Below are 25309 nucleotides of genomic sequence, written 5' to 3'. Positions count from 1 at the left end.
AACGTAATCCGGATTGTCTGGAATACGAAGGTCGTATGCAGAATGTCTGTTTTAAATGTGCGGTTTTGACTATCGTATTCCTAAATTGAATATGTCAGTCTAGAATGTAGGGTGTTAGATTCTGGAATTTAAACTATACCTACAATTGTATACTCCACGATCAATATTGTTTATCAAGAATGTCCTATTCTGATTATTTTTTTTCAATTTTATAAAAGTTAATTATCTACCCTAATAAATAAGAATGATTTTGCCACATGTCCTTCTCTCATTCAATTTGCCACATGTTATTTTGTCATAATTTAGAGATATATTTATTTTCCACTTGTCATTTATTTCATTTTCCATTTCTAATATATTATTAATTAGTTTCCATAAATTAAACCTACCATAATGATATTAATTTTAAATTTTAAATTTTAAATTTCAATTTCAATTTCAAATAAATTTACAGTTTAAACCTTTGTATTTAACATTTTGTTAGAATTAACCTGTTTAGTATACGGGTCTGATAACTAAACAATAATTTTAATTTATTTATTTTTTACAAGTTTTTTTTCTCATAATTTTTATTTATTTCAAATTTAAATTCAAATAAGCTTCTCATTTAATCGTTTCAATTTAACATTTTGTTTTAATCAACCCGTATAATATACGGGTTTCACAACTAGTTATTAATAAATTAGATTAGTTTACTTAGTTTTCAAATTTAAAGTTAAATCGCTTCGTAAAGTTTCAATTCTAGCTCTTTAAGAAAGTTAAATTGCTTTAATTCGATATCATGATAAAATAGTGTTTATATATATTTTGTTATTATTTTAAGTTTAAGATATGAACCCATTTAATCCTACAAAGCAGAAAACCTGAGGCAGAGGGGAAATAAAAGTAAGAGAGAGAAAGGAAGGGCAGCTGTTCTGATCAGATGCTGCAATCCAAATCCAATGGGCGAATCGACACTCCTTCACTTCCCCACTGGTTTTTTTTTGCAACTTGAGTTGGTGCGACTCATAAATTTCAATTTTGGATCTTCAGTTTTTTTTTTTTTTTTACTCTTTGTGAATGGAATCTAAAAGACGAGGGGAGAGAGAAATTTTGGAAGCCACCCTTCTTTCTTTAAAGAGAAAAATCATGGCGATTTCTGATTGGTGGAATTGGGTTTTCTCTATCAGAAAGTAGCCAATGCCTTGTCCAATTTGATGCTTATCTAAACAATCAGTGGACTCCTTAGCAGTTAGCAGGCCTCTCTCTCTCTCTCTCTTCTCTCTCTCTCTCTCTCTCTCTCTCTCTGTCTCTCAGAATCTGTTTTATTATTGATTATTATGATGAGTTATATGTTGTATTGTTTGAATCATTTTAGATTCTGATTATATGGGTTTCGTATCTCGATTTCTGTCCAGTTTATCATGCTCACATGTGTATATGATCTTATGACATTAAGTTGTTTTTCTTTTACTCTCTACGCATTATTCAGCTGTCATTCTAGAAAATAATTCATTCTAGTACAAAAAAATATGTGTCACATTTGGAATATAGTCCCATGCCTCTTAGATTCCTCATTTTTTTTTTTAGAATAAATTTTAAATATGTGTATGTATCATATGATTGCAGCCTCCATTTCAGTGCACACCAACTGTTTATGTTTATGATTTTAAATTTCAATGGATCTAATACGTTAATTCTCCTATAAGTAAACCACATCAAGAAATTCATTGTTGTTGATCTTCAAAATATAAACCAAAATTATATCGTGTATGTTAGTCTCAACTCTTGAACCTTACTCAACAATCTATGCTACAGTTTGATTATATGGTTCATCATTACTTTCGATGTGAAAACTCAGTAAAATATGATGGCTGTTTTTACCATTGTTAACAGACAGAAGACTGCTAAAGTTGTAGGAAGCCATGCATCTTCCATACTCAGATTTAACAGTTTTTGAATAATTATTATGAGAAATAACATCAATGAATAGTAAACCTGAAGAAAGTGAGTAAAATGGTATGGTGAAATTCTGATTCTATCAGGCTAGTGGTGTTATCTTTCCTCATAAAAAGGTCCAGGTGCTCTGTTTTTGCGCTAGACATTAATGTTATTGGTCAATTTTCAATAATTGATTTTATCCATTTCCTATTTTTATTCATATACATCTACATATATATATAATCACGTATATATGTATATATACTATGCATGCACATGCACATACATACATACAATACATACACATACAGAAAGAAGTTTACCTTACAACAAGAAACGAAATTCTCCCATCAATTCCCATTGCCTACTTCTGAATGTTTTTGAGGTTGGTCCCATTACACAAGCTTGCAGACAAAGAAATATTATTATTACCCTTTCAAACTACTTAATGACCAAAATGCCCTGTTTTATCACTCATCACCCAAAGTAGTATTATTTAGCTTAGATTCACTTAAAAGAATGCATATAATATTATCACATCTCCTAACATCATGAAAGATATGAATGTGAACAATTCTTCTTTAAATTTGTACTAGATAAGATTGTACATGTATAAGTAAAATATGCTTTTATTTTGCTTATATAAGCTGCATCTTTTAGTTTATTATCACATGCCCTTTATTTTGGTATTGTTTATGCAATTTCTGGCATGAGTATCCTAAGGGATAGGATTTTAAAAAGTTGATGAATGATGAGGGGTAGTATAATGTATATATATATTATATATATATATATATATATATATATATATATATATATATATATATATATATATATATCAAGTGGAATAGGATAAATATAGTGGTTATATGACATACCATTTTTGGATCATGATTCCAATAATGGTGGCACAATAAAAAGATTGTGTCAGTAGTTGTAAATACAATTGGAAAGGAAACAACCTAGAAGGGGCAACAAAAATCCATAAATATTTAAAAAATAATATAGAGAGATATAATAAAAAAACTAGATTGAAGGCCAGGTATTTATATCCAAGAAAACCTGTGTTTTGCTATCCGAAAAGAAAGCCATATCATTTGAAGAAAAGAGTGTTTGCAGAATTGAGGGGTATCAATGGAAACAGAAAAAGTTGATAATAATACTCAACAATCCAAGAAACAAGTTAGGAGGAGACTTCAAACCAACAAACCCTATAAAGATAGGCTTTTGAATATGGCTGAAGCTAGAAGAGAGATTGCTACTGCTCTTAAGTTCCATAGAGCTTCTATGAAGCAACAAGAGGGTAATTATGTCCTTCAACAACACCCACCACCGGAATCAAATTCTAGGCTGTTTCCGGCCACCACCACCACTGCCGCCAACAGTTATTTATGGTCTTATTCAGGCTTACCTTTTCCTCCACCACTGCATCAAGAAAACCTCAATTTTGTACTCCCTACACAAACCTTGGGATTGAATCTCAATTTTCAAGATTTTAGTAACTTGAAGACACCAATGGCGGTTTACTCTTCATCATCTGCTTCCTCCTCCCCGTCAACCTCCTCAACTGCCGCCAAGGAAGTGGCGGCGGTTAGCTCTTGTGGTGGAGTCTCGGTGAACAGGAGCCCAGCTTATGATGATGATGGTGATGATGATAATGATGATGAGTATCATCCTTTTGACCAAGTCATGGAATTCCCACCATGGTTGATTAATGCAAATGAGAGCTCCTTTTTGCAACAATTTTATGATCACCAATTTTCTGATCAATACTCTCCAGATCCTGCTTTGCCTTGGTGAGATATTCTCATTCTTGATTTATATTCATTAATCGAGTTTTTTTTTTCTTTATAAGGACATTATACTTTATAAAAACTACCCAAGTATAGATGACATTGGTAGATTTTTCAAAGCACAATGTTGTAATAAGGAGAAAGGAAAGTAAGATGCTATAGTAAGGCATTGTAGTTTAATTTTTTTTTATAACTTTGAAAAATCTGCCCATTGATGCAGTGAAACTGTGAAAAATTTCTTTGTATTTTCTGATGACATTGCTATAACTGGGTAGATTTTTCGAAGTACAACGCTCTAATAAGGAAAAATGAAAATGGATGCTGTAATAAACAAATCAATTGAAGTTTGTTGTTATTTCTTTCATTTAACCCTTTACTTACCAATAAAGATGTTTTTTTTACTGTTTTGGTAAAAAGAGTAGGCATAATTGCAATGAGACCAAACAGGTCCCCACTCACCACCATGTTTTTTTAATTGTGTTTGTCTCATTCTCAGATTCTGTGACAGGTCCTACAATTAGGCCTGTAAATTGTTGGTTAAAAGTATATATATATATATATATATATATATATATATATATATATATATATATATATATATATATATATATATACACGATTAAAATAAGTTAAAAAAAAAGGATATACATATTCTTGTTTAAGGATTGTTAAGTTATTTTTGATTAGCTAATATGTGAGTGACATTTATCAAAATGCAGTATGGACATAGGTGAAATTGAAGGGATGGATGGGGAATGGCTAGCCTGAAAGAGATTTGATTGTTTTTTTGGTTAATCAATCTAATATCATATGGCTATTACTTATTGGATGTTTCTGATTTTATTTTTTTGTGTGTATGTCTGTGGTATGAACATTTTTGGTCTTTTTAGATTCGGATCGGGTCTTCGAACACAAGTGTGTTAGACTTCAGATAAGTTGTAGTTTTTTTCTATGTACTAAAGTTTCTATTGAACATAGATGTGTTGTGTATAATATATATGTGAGAAACATCAAAGTCCTTAAATTCTAGGCGTATTATTATTTTAAACTAGAGAAGACAAAAAACAAGAAACTATTTATAGAAAATGATAAGAAATTGTCAACGTATACACATGTGAGATTTTAGTCTTTTTAATAGGTAATCATTAGAAAAGTCAATACATTTTAGGCTCATTAACGATAATGCCAATGATATTTTTAACGAAAAAAGACATAATTTTATTGTATTATAATCTTATTGTATTCTTTTTGTGTGATAGATGATGTTATCTTACTATTATATTATTGTATTCTAGTGACAAATTTGTCTTAATAAAACCAAAAATGACAAAAAAAAAAAAAAATTATGTCCATAGACATATGATATCCTTAGTCAAACATAGAGAATATGAGATTGCAATAAGATAACACCCTCCATCAAACATAAATAATACAATAACGTAATATAATGTCACCAAAGACCCTTTGGTCTAACGGTAATGATTGACATTCTCAATTCAGAGTGATCATGAGTTCAAGTTTCGTTGGAGATACATAAAATACTATAAGATAATAGTAAAAAGTAATATCATTTTTTAGATAGAGAATACATCAACAACATTACAATAAGATAATATTATATCTCGGATAGAGAGAATACAATAATATTATAATAATATAATATTATTTGTCATTTTCTATTAAAAATATAAGTTTATCGTTAATGAGAAAAGATTATTGATTAAATTAAAAAATTATTGGCTAAAATCTCAAATACGTAAACAATTGTAGATTTATGTGATACAACTAAATTATATTGTCGTCACGTATTGTTCTAAATAAATGATCTCAAGATTTTCTTAATTATGATGGTCTCAATTATTCTATTTTTCTATATACATTTTTGTAACTACAACATATTTTATGTCTTCAAATACACATAATACTTTCTTGTGATATGAAAATTATCGATTAAAATAAAAAATTATTGACTAAAATCTCGAATGTTTAAACAAATTAGATTTATGTGATACAACTTAAATTATATTGTCACATATAGTTTGAAATAAATGATCTCAAAATTTTCTTAAGTATGATGGTCTCGATTATTCCATTTTTCTAGGTATCCTTTTGTAACTTCAACATATATATTTCATGTTTTCAAATATACAATACTTTCTTGTGATATGATACACCGGAAGCATTGATAAGTGATCAACAATCAAATGAAACAAAAAACAACAATACTATGACCAACCTAATTTTCAATACACGGGTTTATTGAAAAAAATATAAATATTTATAAATTTTGAAAGTTTGAATTTATAAAGAAATAAAGAAAAATATTAAATTATTTAAATGTAATGTTTAATTTATTATTTTTATTTTAAATTTAAATAAATAATATAAATAAATAAACAAATAAAATAATTGGATTAAATTTAGAAACTTAGAAATTAAAAGGATACTATTAAATTGATATACATTTATTATTACATTAGATATTATGTGAAATTTAATAAAATGTAAAAATACAATTGCAAAAAACAAAAAATCAAAAATCTTATAAAATGATATTTGTTAAATGCAATGAGATTGATTATTAAGATAAACTATAAACTCTTATTATTTTCCTTTTCTTTTGCTAAGAGCTTAAAATTCTTACATTTATAAGGTACCCAAAGTGTAACTCAACTAAAGTTGAGAGGGTGAACTTGGTTAGACTGAGAAAGAACCTCCCCAGGATACCTATCTATGCAATCAAGCCAAGGGTTGTTGGCAGACGGCTTTTCCATGTCACGAACCGATTTCCAAACAGCACTGTTGCATTTGAAACCCGACCCGAATGCCAGTTGCCAGACCCGGTCGCCCCGTTTCACTCTTCCCTTCGCCTCCAGATACGCCAACTCATACCAGATGCTACTGGAGGAGGTGTTCCCGAACCGGTGGAGAGTGGCTCGAGATGGCTCCATGTTGGTGTCGCTCAGCCCCAGGTTGCGTTGCAGCTCATTCAACACCGTCTTGCTGGTGACGTGGATGCAGAAGTGCTCGAATGCTAGCTTGTAGTCGGGAATGTATGGCTTGGTGGTGGTGGCGGAGGAGGAGGTGGAGGAAGGCGGTGGAAATAGCTGAGAAGAGTTACTCGGGGTGGTGACGCCGTTTTTTTCTTTGGTGGTGCCGGAAAGGTACCTCTTGATGAGTGTGGAAAAGAAGAGGAGTTGCTCGGAGACTGGGAGGACTAATGGACCTAAGGTGGTGATGTTGGTTTTAATGGCGTCGCCGCCTATCTCGACGATATCTTTGCTGATTTTCAATCCTTTGAATCGTTGTTCGTCTTCTTCTTGATATACGCTCTGGAAGCTTGAATCATTACTACCTTTATGCGTTCGAACGATGTGTTCAAGCCTGTACTTGGCTCGGCGGTAGTCACCGCGGCGATTGGAGAGCATCAGGGCGGAGCAACCCATTCTGAAGAAGCAGTTAGGGATGAGCATAGACCGATCACGACCTGGGTACCAGTTATACGATACTATCTCCGTGCTCACCACCACCGCAACGTTATTCGAGTTCGCCTGAAGCATGTCACTCGCCAAATCCACCGCAATAATCCCGGCGCTGCAACCCATGCCACCCAAGTTGAAACTCAAAGTGTTTCCCCTCATCTTGTAATGGTTGATAATCATCGCCGACAGAGACGGCGTTGGGTTGAAAATGCTGCAGTTTACAACAAGTACTCCGACGTCCTTTGGTTGGATCCCGGTTTTCTCAAAAAGTTCGTCTAGAGCTCCAAATATCACCAGGGACGCCTCTGCTCTTCCATCTTTCATGGTGGAGATCTTTTCCGGCGAGCTTATTGCCTTTGGGACGTACGTTTCATCTCCGATCCCCGAAGATTCAAGTATCTTCTTCTGAAATTCGAGGCTCTCTTCATCAAATTTTCCTGACTTTCTTGCTAATCCGATAAATTCCTCCTTCGTCACCTGAAGTTCAAGAGAATCGATATATGACAATTGTAGTTGATCTGTTTAGTTCAAATCATTACAAGAAAACAAGATTAATATAAAATCGGTTTACCAACCTTGAGATCATCATCGGGTTTAAAGCATGCAAAATCTACTAGATAGATGGATCGAGGGCTGAACAAGAAATAAAAACTTATGGTGAAGGTTAAGACAGCAACAAAAAGAAGTAGAGAAACAAGATCGTAGCCGGCGGTGGTGTCCCATAGCTTCCGCCACAGCTCTTCCCTGGTGAAACGACCGACCTCCGCACCAAACACCAGGGCCAGCACCGGCACAGTGGCCAAGTAAATCCCGTGGTTGATTAGGTAATGGTAGCCAAGCTTCACGTACTTGAGCTTCACAGAGTGGAGAAAGTCAGGTAGCCGACGGCGAACCCTGACAGAGAAAGACATGGAACCAGCATCGGGGCCGGACGATTCAACTCCCCGGTTGACGATTTCTGTGGACAGAAGGTATTGGTCTCCGGTGGGTGCCATGATCTGCAAATGGACATGTACGTAAGACGTTCGAGTATGGAGAGAATTAAGGGGTGGGTGTTTGTATTTAATGGCCGAATTGAAGTTGGGAGGGAATTAACTCTCAACGGCTACGAACCAGAGGGAATGTAGTTGGAAGATTCGAAAGTGCATTAAATTAAATCGGTGTTTCGTGTTGTTTCCCTATATAGCTATTGAAACAGATAGCTGTTAAAAACCAACATGCATTTGTTATCTTAGGTTTGAGTTGTGTGATTTGATGTATGGCTCCCAAGTTGCCATTAAATAAAATACAATATATATATATATATATATATATATATATATATATATATATATATATATATATATATATATATATATATATATATATATATGAGTAAGATCAAATGAAAACACCTAAAAGGTTGAAAACGCGATAACAGATCACAACCTTGTAAATAATTAGATCTATGGCTATTATTAATTGGACCATTTATGAACATTTATAAAACTGATGTGCTAAATATGTAACTTTGAAATGGCAAGAAGGGTACAATAGGAAATCAATATAATTTAGTTAAATAGAAATTCCTACAATTTCTCTCTCTCTCTCTCTCTCTCTCTCTCTCTCTCTCTCTCTCTCTCTCTCTCTCTCTCTCTCTCTCTCTCTATTTAACTAAAAAACCCTAATCTAAGTAAATAGAAATTACGGTGTACCATGAGTGCAGCAACTCCCCACCTTTCACCTCTGGTTTACTGTCGAGCAAGGCTGCCACTTTGCCACTGTGAAACCGCCACAACCCCACGCTCTCTCTTTTTTCTTTTTCTGTTGATCGGAGCAAGGCCAAACACCCCTAATCATTGCCGATAAATGTTGCCCTTCCCTTCATCTCTTCGTTCTCGTTGGTTAGAAGCAAAGACAAAGTAGTAAGAAGTCGTCAAAGCAGCCCAATGCCATCGCAAACAACTCCACTGCCGCCATTGTTGTTGAGCTTCCGACTACCACCATCGTACTGTCACTGCAAGTTCCGATCGTCACCATTTGCTTTAGATTTTGGATTCATCGCCCCCCTTAAAGTTCAGTTTTTTTTATAGTTTTCTGCAATCAGATGACGAACACCATTTGTTGCTATCAAACCAGATTACAAACACCATGTTTGTTTATTTGGTCAAAATACAAGACATGAATTTGTTCATTGATCTATTCATCATGAATTTGTTCATTGGAAGTGCAGCTACTCCAGATTCAGAAACAGTACAAATTGATAACACCTCGTTCCTCTGTTGTTGACCTAGGTTGTGCTCCTGGTGCTTGGCTTCAGGTCTCCTTCTTTTGATCTTTCTGATGGCTTTATTGGTTGGTTGGATCAGAATTATATGGTGAAAGAGGGAAGAATTAATTGTATAAGGAGAGATCGATATGGGGATTTTTTGACTGAATGGTATTTTGGGAATAAGGGTAAGTGTGAATGGATGTAGTTATGAATTTATTCATGTGTATTCATTTATGAATAATGTTGTAGTTATGAATTTATGGTCATTCCACTATGAATTTATGAATTTATGAATAACGTTGTAGTTATGAATTTATGGTCATTCTACTTGGAAGCAGGGGCTTTGTGGTCATTCTACTATGAATTTATTCATGTGTACTCATTTATGAATAACGTTGTAGTTATGTGTGAATGGTTGTATTCATTTATAAATAGCACGTGTATTCATTTATGATAGAATGTGTATTAATTTATAAATAACAGTGTATTCATTTGTGAATTGCAATATATTCGTGTGTGAATGATTGTATTTATTTATTGATAGTAGCGTATTCATGTGAATGGGTGTATTTATTTATGATTAGAGGTATTCATTTTATAAAAAAATGATAATTTCTATACTATTTTTTATTTTCAATTTATGAAAAATGCATTGAATTATTTGTAATTTGATGTGTTTTCATTTATGATTGGAAGTGTATTGAGTTGGGATTGGATTTCTATTATTTTTTTTTTTTTTGAAAAACAAAAACGTGAAAATAGTAGAAAATAATATTTTTTTTTAAGATTTTCATTTCAGATTTAAAATAAAAGGAAATATTAATTTTTTTTGATAATTTTTTTGAAATGATCATAAATAATTTTTTGAAAAAATCACAAAAAAAAATATTTATATATATTTCATTAACTAAAAGGAAATATTAATTTTGTTAGGTAATTAAAATCATTATCCCTAGATTTTAGGAAATTATTAATTAATATTTATATAAAGTTACTAATATACCCTTATAAAATGATTGGTCCAGAACTGTTCTCGCGTTCTTAACATTTTAGGCGTTCTCATTTGATCCTCTCCCTATATATATATATATATATATATATATATATATATATATATATATATATATATATATATATATATATATATATATATATAAGAGTAGGATCAAATAAGAAAACAAAAAAGGTTGAGAACGCAAATTCTTCAAATATTATGATCTAAGGCTAATATAATTTATAAAAATCATGTGATGAGATTGTAAATTTTTAATAGACTAAAGGGTAATATAGTCATTAAAGGTTAGCTTATTTTTGTCAAGTTGTAATCTCTCTTTCTCTCTCCCCTTATCTCTCATTCACGTATTTCAAACCTTTAAACCCTAATTTGAATCATCACCACTCTCAATCGGGCAACCATCTCCCCCTCTCCCACACCGCAAAAACCCTTCTAACATCACCACCACCACCTGTGTGACCATCGACACCACCAGACCACTAGAAGACCACCAGTAACCATCGACTACCCTGTTCTCCAATGATCGACTAACCATCAATTAGCCCTAACCTCTCACGTCAACAGGCACCGCTGCTTTTTCTACCCTTAAACAAACAACTATGGACATATTTCAGGTTCTAGCCTTTCTATTTTCTGGTTTTGTTTTGCATTCTGGCTTGATTACTTATTTTTATTCATATGATTGCTTTTGTTCATATGATTGCTTCTTTTTTTTCGTCGACTTCTTGTTCTTGGGGCTTCCGATTTTGGTTGTCTACAGTTTTGGGTTTTTTGATTTTGGTTGTCTACAATTTTGGTTAACTTTGGGTGACGAATACAAAACCCTAACATAGCATCCAGCATGCATCTTTCCCTATTTCTGTCAGGGCTTAAACTTATATGTTCTTTAGGAACAAGTGCCGAGTGAGGTGAGTTGTAAAATTCGCAATATCACTTTACTAATATTATGGGGGATTTTAAAGTTAGTGAGGTGGATAAAATCAACTTTTAGATGAATAATGAATGAAAAGCTCAAAACCACATATATATATATATGAAAACGGACCTTTTCATTACACTTTGAAGACAACTTTTTTAAGAACACATTGTTCTAACCTATTTCTTCAATATATAAAGGAAATATTCAAGCTAGAATCATGGAATCTTCTCTGTTTCCTCTTAATCTTACGGTTAGAAAGAAATTATGTGAAAAAAAACTATTTTATGTAATATTTATGTGTTATATAAGCTTGTAAAAATATATAAATGAAGTTATATGAATAAGACTTTAATCATAAATAAATAAGACTCTAATCATATATGAATTGAATAATATGATTTTTTTTTTCATTTATGATTATTATGTATTTTTGTCTTTGTCTTTGTATTTTATTCTTTTATAATTAAAATTGTAATAGATTTATGTTTCTACATTTATACAGTCAAATCCAAGATCTTCTGGAATGTAATGTTGGAATGATCGTGTTCAAGAAAATACTATAAAGAGGAAATGTTGAAGGCTTATTTATTTATGATTATGGAATTCAACCGAACACTACAAAGTGACTTATTCATTTATAAATTATAGAATAATAGTTATTGTATTCAAATTTTTTGTTTGAGTTGTATTAATTTTGATTATAAGGAAAATAGTTAATTAGTATATTGTAATTTCTTTGTATATTATGATGAAATTGTTATGACTGGGTAAAATTGTCAAAGTACAATGCTCTAATAAGGAAAAATGAAAATGGATGCTTTAATAAACAAATCAATTGAAGTTTGCTGTTATTTCTTTCATTTAGACTTACTAATAAAGATGTTTTTTTTACTGTTTTGGTAAAAAGAGTAGGCATAATTGCAATGAGACCAAACAAGTCCCCACTCACCACCATGTTTTTTTAATTGTGTTTGTTTCATTTTAAGATTCTGTGATAGGTCCTACAATTAGGCCTGTAAATTGTTGGTTAAAAGAATATATATATATATATATATATATATATATATATATATATATATATATACACACACACACAAAATTAAAATAATATCTCATAACACATAATGTAAGGGTATTTTGGGACATGACCGTTCAGGCAATAGCTGATCGTACATACTGCTCCATCCTTCTTTTCTCAAAAATCTCTTATTCTAAAAAAATTGTTTCTTTTAAGAATTTTTTTCTCAATTCCTTAGTTTGAGTTCAGATATGCCCGAAGGTGCATCCGAATCCTTCAAACCAAGGCTCTGATACCAACTTGTAACGATGTAATTTGTCAAAATAAATTTTCATTTTTCAACACAATAAAACTCATATAATATTCTCAAATCACATGTTATCAAGTGTCATCACAAATAAACATATCCCAGAATCTCAAAAACATAATCTCCTGCCAGTGTGTACAAATCATGTTGGCGCCTTCCCGGGATCCTCGCTGGTACCTGAAACACATATCACATAACACGGTAAGCATAAATGCTTAGTGAGTTCCCCAAAATACCACATGCATCACATAATCCACGCGAGGCTATAACGTGGATGACCCTCTGGTCAAGGTGTCTCAGCGGGACCCTCTAGTCCCGTAGCTCGTTGGACCCTCCGGTCTGGTCTATATAACACATAACATACATATAACACAATGCACATAAATCTCAAACATACACATCCACATAAGACCCTCCGGCCTGCACATAGATACCACTCTAGGTAATGTATAGTGAGAAGACTCACCTCGGGTAACTCGGATAATCTCGAATCTCGAATACTGATCTAGCCTCCGCCTAATCAAATAAACACTTTTCATCTAATTAACAGCAGCTCTCAAGGCTAGATTGACCCCCCTTATAATTCCTCAGAAGGGTAAAAGACCATTTTACCGATCCAAGACCCAAAAGCCCAATTGTTGACCAAACACTAAAAGTCAACGAAAGTCAACTCAGTCAACGGTCCAACATTGACCAAACTCACCGAGTGCACTCCTGTGACTCGGCGAGTTCATATGCATCTTTGGAATCCTTCTAAGGCCTCACTCGACTCATCGAGTTAACCTTTCACTCGACGGGTTACAACTGATCCCGAATCGCGGGGCAACCCGACTCGACTCGTCGAGTCCTCTCATGGACTTGACGAGTTTCCTCCATGGCAACTCCCAAATGACCTTCTGAGGTCAGATTTGTTTCTCTAACTTATAGATCTGACCTGTAAACACTCAAAAGTCACGTAAAGGTCCAATCTTTATGCTCATGCAACACTCATATGGCTCTATTTGATGAATTAGCTCTTAATATGACAACCAAGATCCAAAACCCCAAAGGGACTGCATAAAGCTAGATGATTGGGACTCTCTGGACCTCTCAAGGTCTAGATCTAAGGTCTATTTCACATTGGGACTTCTCATGCTTCTTATTCCAACTCAAGAAAGGGTAAAGAAGAAAAGGGTCGAATTGCTACCTCAAAGTGAAGTCTCCTTGCTTGAAACTCTCAAAACAACAACCTCCTTTGGTCCTTCTTGTTGGATCACTTCTCCTCCTTAGCAAAATCACAACAAATGGCTCAAGATGGCTCTCTCTCTCTCTCTCTCTCTCTCTCTCTCTCTCTCTCTCTCTTCACACGCTCAAATATGCTATGGTCCTTTTCTCTTGAAAGGGTGGTCGCAAATGAAGGCCATCAGGACCCTTAAATAGAGCACATACCCAAGGATTTAGGGTTTCTATCAACAACACGAACTCGTCGAGTCCATTCGCCGACTCGTCGAGTCCACTCATTAATCCGAGTCATCATTCGCGATCCTACTCGATGAGTTAGGGCATCAACTCGTTGAGTCACTCCTCATATCTCAAAATAAATAATCATATGATCATACCTAGGAATCCGGATGTTACACATTCAAAATGTCCTTCCGGACTTGTAAAAGCAGTCCATTCTATGCTATTAGGATACATTTTTATTTGCCAAAAACCAGATTTTAAATCAAATTTGCTAAATACTTTACAATTTTGAACTCTATTGATTAAAACATTTTTGTCTTGTATGTTACAAGAATCGTCGATTGTATTATCATTTTGTCTTTTATAGTTAATTACCATGCTACTTTTTTCTCTTACTTTTTCTGAATGTTTTTTACTATGAATGTTGTAGAACTATGAGGACTATCATATTTTCTTATGACTTCTAATTTTAATAGTTCTGAAATATGTAATTTGAAATCATCTATATCTTTGTTATTTGGTTCTATATTTTTAGTTCTGATTATGTATTCTAGATTTTTGATTTTTAATTCACATACTGTTTTATTATTCTCCAAATATTTGAAAACATTTTCTCCTATTATTTCCATTTTTTTGTTTTGAAATCAATTGATCTATTTCTTGTTAAGTTACTAAAGTTGTATCAACTTGTTATGTATTTATGAAATTATAATCATCTTCTATAAAATCATCTATTTCACTATCTGTTTCTTCTATATCTGTTACATCTTTGCTTTCTTCTATTAACTGGCATTATTTTCTTCTTTACACTTATAGGTTGGTTCTATTTTACTAGTCTCTCCATATTCAATTCGTGGAGTAAAATATGTAGTTGTAACAAGGGCAAGAATAAAATGTTTTGAAAAAGAAGATAATCTTTTGAAAATTTCAGAGCACCATGGTCTTTCAAAACAAAGCTTAAACCAATAATAAAATCAATGTTTCTTACATTTAGTTTTCTAACCCATGTCTTGGGTGGCAAAATATATTTTTTACTATAACCACGATTTATATCAAAACATATTTTAGATATTGGTTTTAATATATTTTGATAAATATGTATTCATCCATCTATTTGTTGGGCTGAAATAGGATTATTAATTTTTGTAACATAACTTTTTGGTACTAAAGCTTCATTTATAATGCAATTAGTACATCCTGTATATACAAAAGCTAAACATTCTATTATATGTGTATTTATTTTTATTTTACATTTTACTTTTAAAGAAGTTAAATTATCAATATTACATATAGTTTGTCTATAAAAAAGTATTGTATAGTTTTGTTCTTCAAGTATGTTTTCTTGAATAACATTTTTTTTCCTTTGATATTGTTTTCAAGCACATCCAATTTTTCTACATTAGTTTTAAAGTATCTTTTATAACTTCTATTATTTTTCTTAAAAGTTTTATTTCTTGTTTTTCAAATTCTATAAAATTTGATTATTCAATTTTCTCTTCTGTCTTAATAATATTTTGTTTCTAAATAGTTTATATAGGTTTCTAAAAACATGTCTCACATCGGGCTCTTAGATTTTTATGAGGATAAAATTTACAAATAGAATATGAGATATTATCTGATCCTAAACTCTTTTGCCAATTATGATTGCATTCTTCTATATTCATTAATTTATATCCTTCTTCATTGGTTGAATCTTCATATTCTATATTTTCTTTTGAAAATTCTTTAATGGTATTACATCATATATTCTTCTTTTGAATCATAATGATTTCATCTATTGAGACTATACTATAAATTGATTCATTATCATTAATACTTTCATCCATAGGTGTTAAATCTTCATTTACACATTCTATTAGTATACTATCTTTCTCATGATTATTGTCTTTTTGGACAAGTTCTAGCTAAATGTTTAGTACTATTACAAACAAAACAACTAAGTTTGTTTTTATAATTTCTTTATGGTTTGAATTTTATAACATGTCTTTTTTCATCTAAATATGGTTTATTTCTATTAGATTTATTAAATAATATTTCATTTGGTTATTTTTCTTATACTTTACATAGTTATTACTTATTTGTGGTTTATTTCTTAATCCATAAGTTTGGGGTGTATATATTTCACTACAAAATTTCTAATCAGTCTGTTTTAGTTGTTTTTGTATTTGTAAATCTACGAATTTTTTTTAAAATTTTTTATTATAAATTGAGCTTGTTGTGTTATAGTTCATAAATTAGTTGGATTATTTTTAACCTTTGGTAATTAATTTCTTTTTGTATGGATTTCTACTCCTAAGAGCCCAGGTAATTTATGAAATAATTTTTCTTCTATTTATTTGTTAAAAGTGTTTCCTGCGATAGTAGTTAGATAAACATAATGATTTACAAAGTTTTCAACATATAAGCTACTAGTCCAATTTTTTAAACTTAATTGTTTTAAGTGTCGATAGCCTTTTTCTAGACTTCTACATATCCAGAATTTGGATTTGCTCCAGTTATTAAAGCATGTATTTTGTTAACAAAATTATAAGGATTACTTTCTAAATTTCTAAATTTTATATTTTCTTATGTTTGTTCATTTTTATAAGCTATCCATATTGCTTTTACACTTTCTCCTAAAAAAGTTTCTAAATAATTATACATTGCTTCTGATTCTAATTCTTGAAAATTTTCTATAGTAATTTCCTATTAGAGTACTTTTCCAAACATCTATAATATTTGTCCATGCTTGGGGATGTGCTGTTAGATTTAAAATATATCTTTTATGGTCTTCTTGAAACATTATTAGTTGTTCTAGGGGTTTTTCTGCTCCTTTTGCTACATATTCAAAATATTTTGGTGGATCATTATACTTAGTATAAGGTGTTCTTGATGGAAAGTCAAAAAAATTAAAATTTTCTTTTATTTCATATTTATTAAAAGGAGTGTGTTCAGATAAAAAATAACTAGTACTAAATTCTTCTGTATATATATTTGCTAATTCTTTTTGGTCACTTATTTCTGAAATATTTGATCTATTATCAGAAAACATTAATTCTTCTTTTATTATATCATTTTCTTTTAAAACAATATTTCCTATATTATCATGTTCTAAATATTCATTTTCACTTATTTCTTTATTTAAAAACATTTGATCTTCTATATGAAAAAGTGCTTCTTTGTTTAATTTGTTTTTAATTCTTTTGGGAATATAATTTTTTCTTTATTTTGGTATTTCTATATTGATAAAATTACTTTCTGTTTCTATTCCTGTTTCTTCACATTCTTGATTAAGGATAGAGTTGTAATTGGAAAATCTTAAACTTGTTTTTCCTAACCTATTTGTATATGTTAGTGCTTCATCTGGTACTATAGTAGGTTTTACAATTTTCATTCCTATATTACTTATTAAATTTACTACCTTATTTGTAAAAAAATTGTATTTTGTAATAGACATGGATGAACATCTTTCTAAAATTCCTGTTATTAGTTAATTATCTCCAAATTTAACTTCTTCGTATCCTTTTGTTTGGATTCCTAATTTTATGTATTTATAAAAATCTTTGATAGTTATTGAAAAATCTTGGTTACAATATATTATTTCTCTATTACTATTCATATCTACTTCTGTGCTAGCAATCATACTTTTCGTTATATCTTTAATTATGTTGTCAAATAAGGTAATAAGCACTTTACATCCTAAATTTTTCACATTAATCTTTTAATTCCAAGAACTATTATTCCTAAATGGATAAATTTAAAATTTATTTGTTTTAAATTATTTTTCTCTTCCGTGGAGATTATATTTAATATTTTAACTTGGTATTTTATGCACTAAGTAGTGGTTTCATAACTATTTCTATAAAATTAGGTAGTATTTTCAAAATATCCTTTATTATATAATATTTATGGTTTTAATAATTATAAACTATGAGTTTGAAATATATTATAATCTTGTTCAGGATCAACTAGTCTTCTAGATTAGCACCATATTATTTACCTTAACTTGTTATTCTACTTATAATATTTTTAGGAGCTATACTTAAATTTTTATGAGATGATTATGCCATTAATCTTTTATAGTAATATCAAAACTAAAAGGTTGTGTTTTTTATGTTTTAATAATTTTTCTTGTTATTTTTTTAAATCCTATTGGTTTTAGTGACAAATATTGTATTTTTTCTGTTAATATTTTGATATCGACTTTTATCTCACTTGATTTTTTTTCTGTATATTTTTGTTTTTCTATTTTTTCTACTAAACTATTTATAGTTTCTTTAAAAATTTTATCTTCGATTTTATATTGAATTGTTTTATCTAATATAGTTTTATTTTGAACTTTAATATAATCTAATTTTTTTTATCTAAAGTATTGATGTCTTTATAAAGTAACGTTACAATATTTTGAATTTTTTCAATTTTATTTTTAGATTATTTGTTATATTAATAAGTAAGTCTATAATTATATTTAAACAAGGCTCTACAAAATTAAAATTATGTTGATGATCTTTATCAAAATTACACTTAATTTTATTTTTATAAGTAAGGACTAATGATCTTTTTATATAAGTTGTAAGTTCTAATCCTAAATTATCTAACTTTTAATTTCTAGGTTATCTAGGCTGCGATACCAAAATGAGAAGGGGTGTTAAAAGTGTTTTGTGTGTTGTGTGTATCCTTTAAAAATATTTCATTTTATCCTTAAATATATTTTAGTTTTTATATATATCGTGACGGTTCTGAGAAATTAAATATCCTAAAAGGCCCATGACGAGCTAGAAACAAATGGCCCTTATCATTATTATAAGTTTTTATTTTTAATTAAAAATATATAATAAAAAAATTGACCCTGTACGACTGCCCACTTTATCCCCTCTCAACGCCCCCATATATATATATATATATATATATATATATATATATATATATATATATATATATATATATATATATATATATATATATATATATATATAAGTTCAATTGAGAAAATAAAAAAAGTTGAGAATGGGGAATCATTGTCAGCCACTCATTTATTTTTTCCGCAAAAGATTTCGTCGTACCAACGGAAATGAGAAAGGAATAGACATATGTTTTTCAACAAAACATGTTTCCTTAAACTATGCTAATCATTATCTTAATATATGGAAAAACACAGTTTTTTTTCGTTTTATTTTTTAAGTTTTAAGAAGCTATTTTTATCGAAAAATGATTTTAAATATACCAAAATTCATGATTTTTTATTCTCTATAAATAGACATCCATATTGATATAGTTTTAAGATAAAATAAATTTTTTTCTTTTAATATTTTCAGCTATCGTTATTTATAAGTGAATAAAAATGCATCAAGTTTTTACTACAGTACATTCGTTATTCACTTATGAATATAGCATATAATAAACATAGTATATTCATATTTAAACATTAGACGATGCATTCACTTGTGAATATTACATAGTATATTATTCACTTGTGAATATTAGATAATATATTTACTTATGAATATTAGATGATATTTTCATATGTAAATATTAAATACTATTACATGGTATATCACATGTGAATCTTACAAAGTATATTCATTTGCGAATATTAGATGATATATTCACTTATGAATATTACATAGTATATTCACATATGAATATTACAAGGTGTTTTCACAAATATATATATATATATATATATATATATATATATATATATATATATATATATATATATATATATATATATATATATATAATTTTTATATGTTATTCACATACGAATAACATACAACATTTCATATTTGTTATCTATTTTAATAATCATGTACTAATTCAGGTGAGAAAATATATTTATATGTGAATATAACGTGGTAATTTAGTTTATGCATTTCATCAAACAATTAAAGTGCATAAAAGTTAACTTTTTTAAAAATGTTAAAAACATGATACTTTGACTATTTAAATCTTACAAAATAGTAGATTGATAGAGAATTATATGAATTTTTTCAAAAAAACAAACGATTTGATCTTTTTCTAACCTTAATTTTGAAGTTTTATTTGATGATCAATGTTGAATGAATGATATGAAGTGAATTTTTTTTATTGATTATCGATGATGTTGATCTAATGATGCTGGAAGTATAATTAATCGTATATGTTGAAGATCTGATCGTATTCAAGCAGAATTGGAAGTTGGATTAAAAGAACCAAAAACGATTTTTTGTTATCAACTGTTGAATGATGTTGATAAACGTGTTATTGACGAAGATCGATGATTGATTAAACAATGGATGACGTTGATGATGGTTTAATTGAAGAAATCTGGATGATTGTTGAAGGTTGGAGAAGAAATTTGGATGATGAACGATCAATTAGGAATAAGTTTGAAATGTTATCTAATTCTCTACAGTTACGTATTTGAGATTGAATGTTATTATTATATTTACAAGTTTGTCATCATATATTTTTATGTTTAGATTAAATGATTGACTGGGAATGATTCTCTCATTCTTAATTTTTTTTCTCAATTGAACTCTTTCTCTCTCTCTCTCTCTCTCTCTCTCTATATATATATATATATATATATATATATATATATATATATATATATATATATATATTTTATGTTCGTGATATTTTTAGATATAATACATGTTTAGAAAAGACAACTAAACGAAGATGTTTATATAAATATAAATATCAATGTTTTAAAAACCGGTTTTTTAATTGAACCAGTCAGGTGATGTTTTCCGGTTCAACCGGTTTAACCGGTTCAACCAAATTGTCAAACCGGTTCTATATTTTTATATGTTTTTAATTATTCTGCATACATTGATTACAAAACTTGTCATCTTTTTAGTATTACAAATGTAAATAGAAGGCAACATATAAAAACAATCATTATAAAAGTCAAAATCAAACAAAGAAGCCCAAACCTAACACAAAAATCCAAGAATGTCTGGTTCAACCCGGTCCATTCCGGTTCAATTCAGCCAGTTGAACCGGTTTTTACCAAAACCGGCCGGTTTAATCCGATCAGAAAATCATTATAAAACCGGTCCAAATCGAACCGCCCTCACCTCCGGTTCCCGGTTTGACCGGTTCAACCGGCCGGTTCGAACCGGTTTTTAAAACACTGATAAATATCTTATTTAATTTCCGAAAAAAAATTGTTGAAATCTATTATAGATTTATTTAATTAGAGTTAAAGTTATATAGGTATACCTATATTGAATGAAGATGCTCTATATCATTTAATAACAGCATTATTTTATTTTGAGGAACTTTACAGGGCATGTAGATGTAATAAAGTCGTTTATAGTTGCAAAATTTGCCTCATTTAGTTAAATGTGTCAATGGGGGACGTCGATATCTTTCTTGTGTATCTGGCTATGTCACGTCGAAATTTACGGCTTGTCATTTTTTAATTAAATTTTAAAGATAAGTCTTACGATTTTTTTTTTTTAATTCATTTTTGTTATATTAACACTTTACATAAAAATTGGGAAATTGACTAATCTAGTTATATTGGTTGTATTTTTCAAAAAAATAATAATAACTGTTATAAATTTTTTTAGCAAAATAACCATCGTTTTCAGAATGGACTATTTTGGAGTCCATTTTTGATTGTATGTCTAGCCGGCCCATCAAAGACCTTCTAGAAGGCCCATTTCGGGCTAACCTGATTTGTTCCGGATTTCGATTTAAAAATCATCTTTTGGATTGTATTTCGACACATTCCGGATCTCGATTTACAAACTCATTTCGACATATTTCGGGCACTACTATACATTTCAGAGTTAAGATATGAAACACAATCATGGTGACCTGACAGTTTTATGGGTAAGTCCTTTATTCTTATATTTTTAGTAGTTTAATTTTAAGATTTTTGTTCTTAATAATTCTATTTGGAATACGAAGAACATGTTCAGAATGCACAAAACACGATCCTGACTTGCAATACCATTTAACATTACATGTATGACCAACCCAAAACTAGTATAATTATTTATATTAGGGTATTATACATCGAAAATGTGTATTCAGGAACAAAAAAACCATTCGGGAATATCCCAAAATTTGAGGAACTAGTTTGGAATACGAAGATTTAAACTTATGACAACTTTTATATTTGATGCATCAATTACACTTGCAAACCCACAATCGTTGTGGATATTCTTGCGGAAATCAAAGACGGACCAACATATGAGAATATGTTCTGAAATACATATTTTGGGAAGTGGTAAGATATTCTTGCGGTGGATGGAGATCCTTTACTTCTACATTACGTGTTTTGCCACGAAGTTATCACGGACCCTAGAAGCAAAACATAGGAAATGGTTTTTGAGATTGGGGGTTACGAGCTGTCTTTCGGGAAGAAATAATTTTATCTTCTCATCGGCTTCCACTTTGGTGACTATTTTCCTGTCTCTATTTCCGGCGGTGCCTTCTCATCTCGTGTATTTCCTATGGTTGAGAGGAATATCTCCATGAAATTAGAACATGTGGTTGATGTGTTTGACAATTAGTTTAATGAGTTATCAGACGAGGATACGATCTGTGTATATCTACTATATCTGTTAGAGAAGGTTTTCAACAGACGGTTTTCTCATCAATTTGTGATAGAGGAGTATTTCGCTTTGCTATCCAACATTGATATATTCAATATGTATCATGCCGTTAATTGATAGCATTCAGCTTATCAAGTTCCCTAGTAGCATGATCTATAAAATCTAACTGAAAAATAGTCAGAGGCTTATCGTTGTCAAGCTCAGGAAGGGTAACGGTCTTTAGAAAATGAGAGAGAATGAAAGTAGAAGGTGTAATGAGAGAATGGGCCAAACTTGTTGTTTATAGGCTGTTCTAGGCCCATTCACGTCGTGACATACCTATCGTCACGTTGTGAACTTCCATGAGTCATCCTGTAGCCTTACCACGTGTTTTCTAGCCTCGATTAGTGTCCTGTACTACTTTCACTTCGTGAACTTAATGTTCACATCGTGACCAATGCGGCTAGGGTTTCTTCCATGTGGAATGCCTCAGATAGCTACATCTTCGGAAGATCATAACTTTTGCATACGAGCTCTGTTTTTGACATTCTTTATATACACACGTAGGTATTTCCAAGTACTATAGCTTTCTTTTAGACTCCAATAGCTAATTCTAAGTCTATTTTAAATTCGACTTGTTATAGAGGCTATAGTGTTAGAATTTATCATAACTTTTTCATGTGAAGTCAGATTTAGACGTTCTATATATTTATGGAATCGGATAGACTTGTAGTGTTGAATGAAAATGTCATTAAAGATTAAAGTAAATTGATTATAATATGTGTTTGTTATATTATGGGAATTATCTTTGACCTAATTTTGAATGGTGTTACACAAACCAATAGCAACAAAAGCCCATTATGGCCCAATATCCTAATTGGCCCAAAACCCATCATAGGACTAATCCAAGAAGACTTGATTTCCTAAAAGGCAACAAAAATACCCATCAGTCAACTCTGGTCATACTTTTAGTCAATGGTCAAAGGTCAAAAAGTCAACACATCAAGGAAGTCCACACTGATTGAGTACGCCCTGCGTACTCAGTTAGTACACCAAATGTACTTTAGATTTTAACCAAATCATAGGGGTGTTGATCTAGTACGTGATGCGTACTAAGATGTACGCCCCACGTACGCTCCCTGCTCTTAATCCACTTAGAAAATGTCTCAATCCTTTAATACAAAACGTCCAATGCTCAGAACTAGTTACAAAGCATGCCTTAATCCATAAAGTCATTAACATTGAGCTTATGTTTGGCTCAATGGGTCCCAAATTCAATCCCTAGCTTCATGACTTCAACAAAGGAGCTAAATACACATGCATGGATGGATAACAACCACCAAGATGACATTTTTATGCATTTAGGACCCCTAAAACGTCCAGATCTAGTGACCAAGTTCTTGGAGTGCCTCTTTCTCATAACGAAAACCAAAAAGACCCAAAATATTCCATAAATCACCCCAAACTAGGTCTACTTAAATAGTTGTCAAGACAAGAGCTTTTTACCTTCAATAGATTGCAAAAGAGGTGACAATTATGGATCTCCAAGCTTTACTGCAAGTGATGAATCTTCAATAACCTTTAATTTCTTCAAAATGCACAAGAAGGCACTAAGATTCCTCCCAAGAGCTCAAGAACACTAAGAAGGTGGATAAAGGGTTGAGATTACGGTTTAGGAGGTATGGAGGCTGATAAGAAAGGCTCAAGGGACATAATGAGCTTAAATATGGGTAAAACCTAAATATTAGGGTTTCTAGCTGTTTGGAGTACACCCTCCACCTGAGTACGCTGGCGTACTTGAAGGTCACCCATGATCAAACTCATCACTATGCACTACGTTCTCAAAGAGTACGCCCCACGTAGTAGCCAAAGTTCCAAAACACCCCTAACCTCAAATCGGTCATAACTCCTTCGTTCTAAGTCAAAACTCAATGCTCTTTATATCCATGGAAAGGTAATAAGAAGCTCTATAACTCTATCAACTTTCCTTGTCCTTAAAACTTTTTGAAGTTAAACCAAAAATTCGTAAAAGGCCCGAACTGCCACTTTATGGTATATGATTGGCTCCAAGTCACAATTTGAACTCCCGGATCATCTAACCTACATTACCCACACCAAAATGGGTCCAAATCTCTCTTTCCCAAAGTCCTTAAGCCTTATGATAACCGATCTTCGAGTCACGACCCCGAATTATGAAATAATTTGATACAGGGTATTACATGGTATTTTTGATTTCATAGAGAAAGTATAGGCTTCATATTATGGCATTCCCACAAAATAAGAGGGGGGGGGGGTTATAAACGTAAGTTTAGCATCAAAATAAAGAAGTAATCTTATTAAAACATAGGAGACCACTTGAAACTATGGAGTAACTAGCAAGAGAGGGAGAGGGGGAGAGTCTCGAATTAGATATCACTATACGGGTATATTCATATTGATGGAAGGAAAGATGGCAATGACGTGACTCTAAAAAGACCAATCATAAAGTCCCTCACTTCTCCTTTTCCCTTACCCGTCTTCTCTAATACAACCCAAATTAATATTTTATTTGTTAATGGTCTCGATTTATTAGACATGCTTTCATTATTATTTTGTATAACATTGTATTTTTTATTGACCCAATTGTGCGAGGACTTTTATTGTAT

The 25309-nt window shown here is 31.0% G+C and overlaps 2 protein-coding genes across 2 annotated transcripts; one reads left to right on the top strand and one right to left on the bottom strand.

The window, feature by feature from the left end:
* The first annotated feature begins 2748 nt into the window (after positions 1-2748).
* LOC145011050 (protein AAL-toxin resistant 7-like) lies at positions 2749-4746 on the top strand. The gene is made up of 2 exons (XM_078969672.1): positions 2749-3716; positions 4433-4746. The coding sequence occupies exons 1-2, from the start codon at positions 3055-3057 to the stop codon at positions 4479-4481; spliced, it is 711 nt and encodes a 236-aa protein (XP_078825798.1). The 5' UTR covers positions 2749-3054; the 3' UTR covers positions 4482-4746.
* A 1541-nt stretch (positions 4747-6287) lies between these two features.
* LOC145010948 (3-ketoacyl-CoA synthase 10-like) lies at positions 6288-8258 on the bottom strand. Its single transcript, XM_078969540.1, has 2 exons — positions 7771-8258; positions 6288-7672 (listed from the first exon to the last, which is right to left on the bottom strand). The coding sequence occupies exons 1-2, from the start codon at positions 8188-8190 to the stop codon at positions 6383-6385; spliced, it is 1710 nt and encodes a 569-aa protein (XP_078825666.1). The 5' UTR covers positions 8191-8258; the 3' UTR covers positions 6288-6382.
* Positions 8259-25309: the final 17051 nt, after the last annotated feature.

This window comes from Lactuca saligna, chromosome 8 (genome assembly GCF_052625555.1).
Source record: "Lactuca saligna cultivar CGN05327 chromosome 8, ASM5262555v1, whole genome shotgun sequence".
Lineage (NCBI taxonomy): Eukaryota > Viridiplantae > Streptophyta > Magnoliopsida > Asterales > Asteraceae > Lactuca > Lactuca saligna.
Note: the sequence above shows the minus strand (reverse complement) of the source record. Positions and strands in the feature narration are given on the sequence as shown.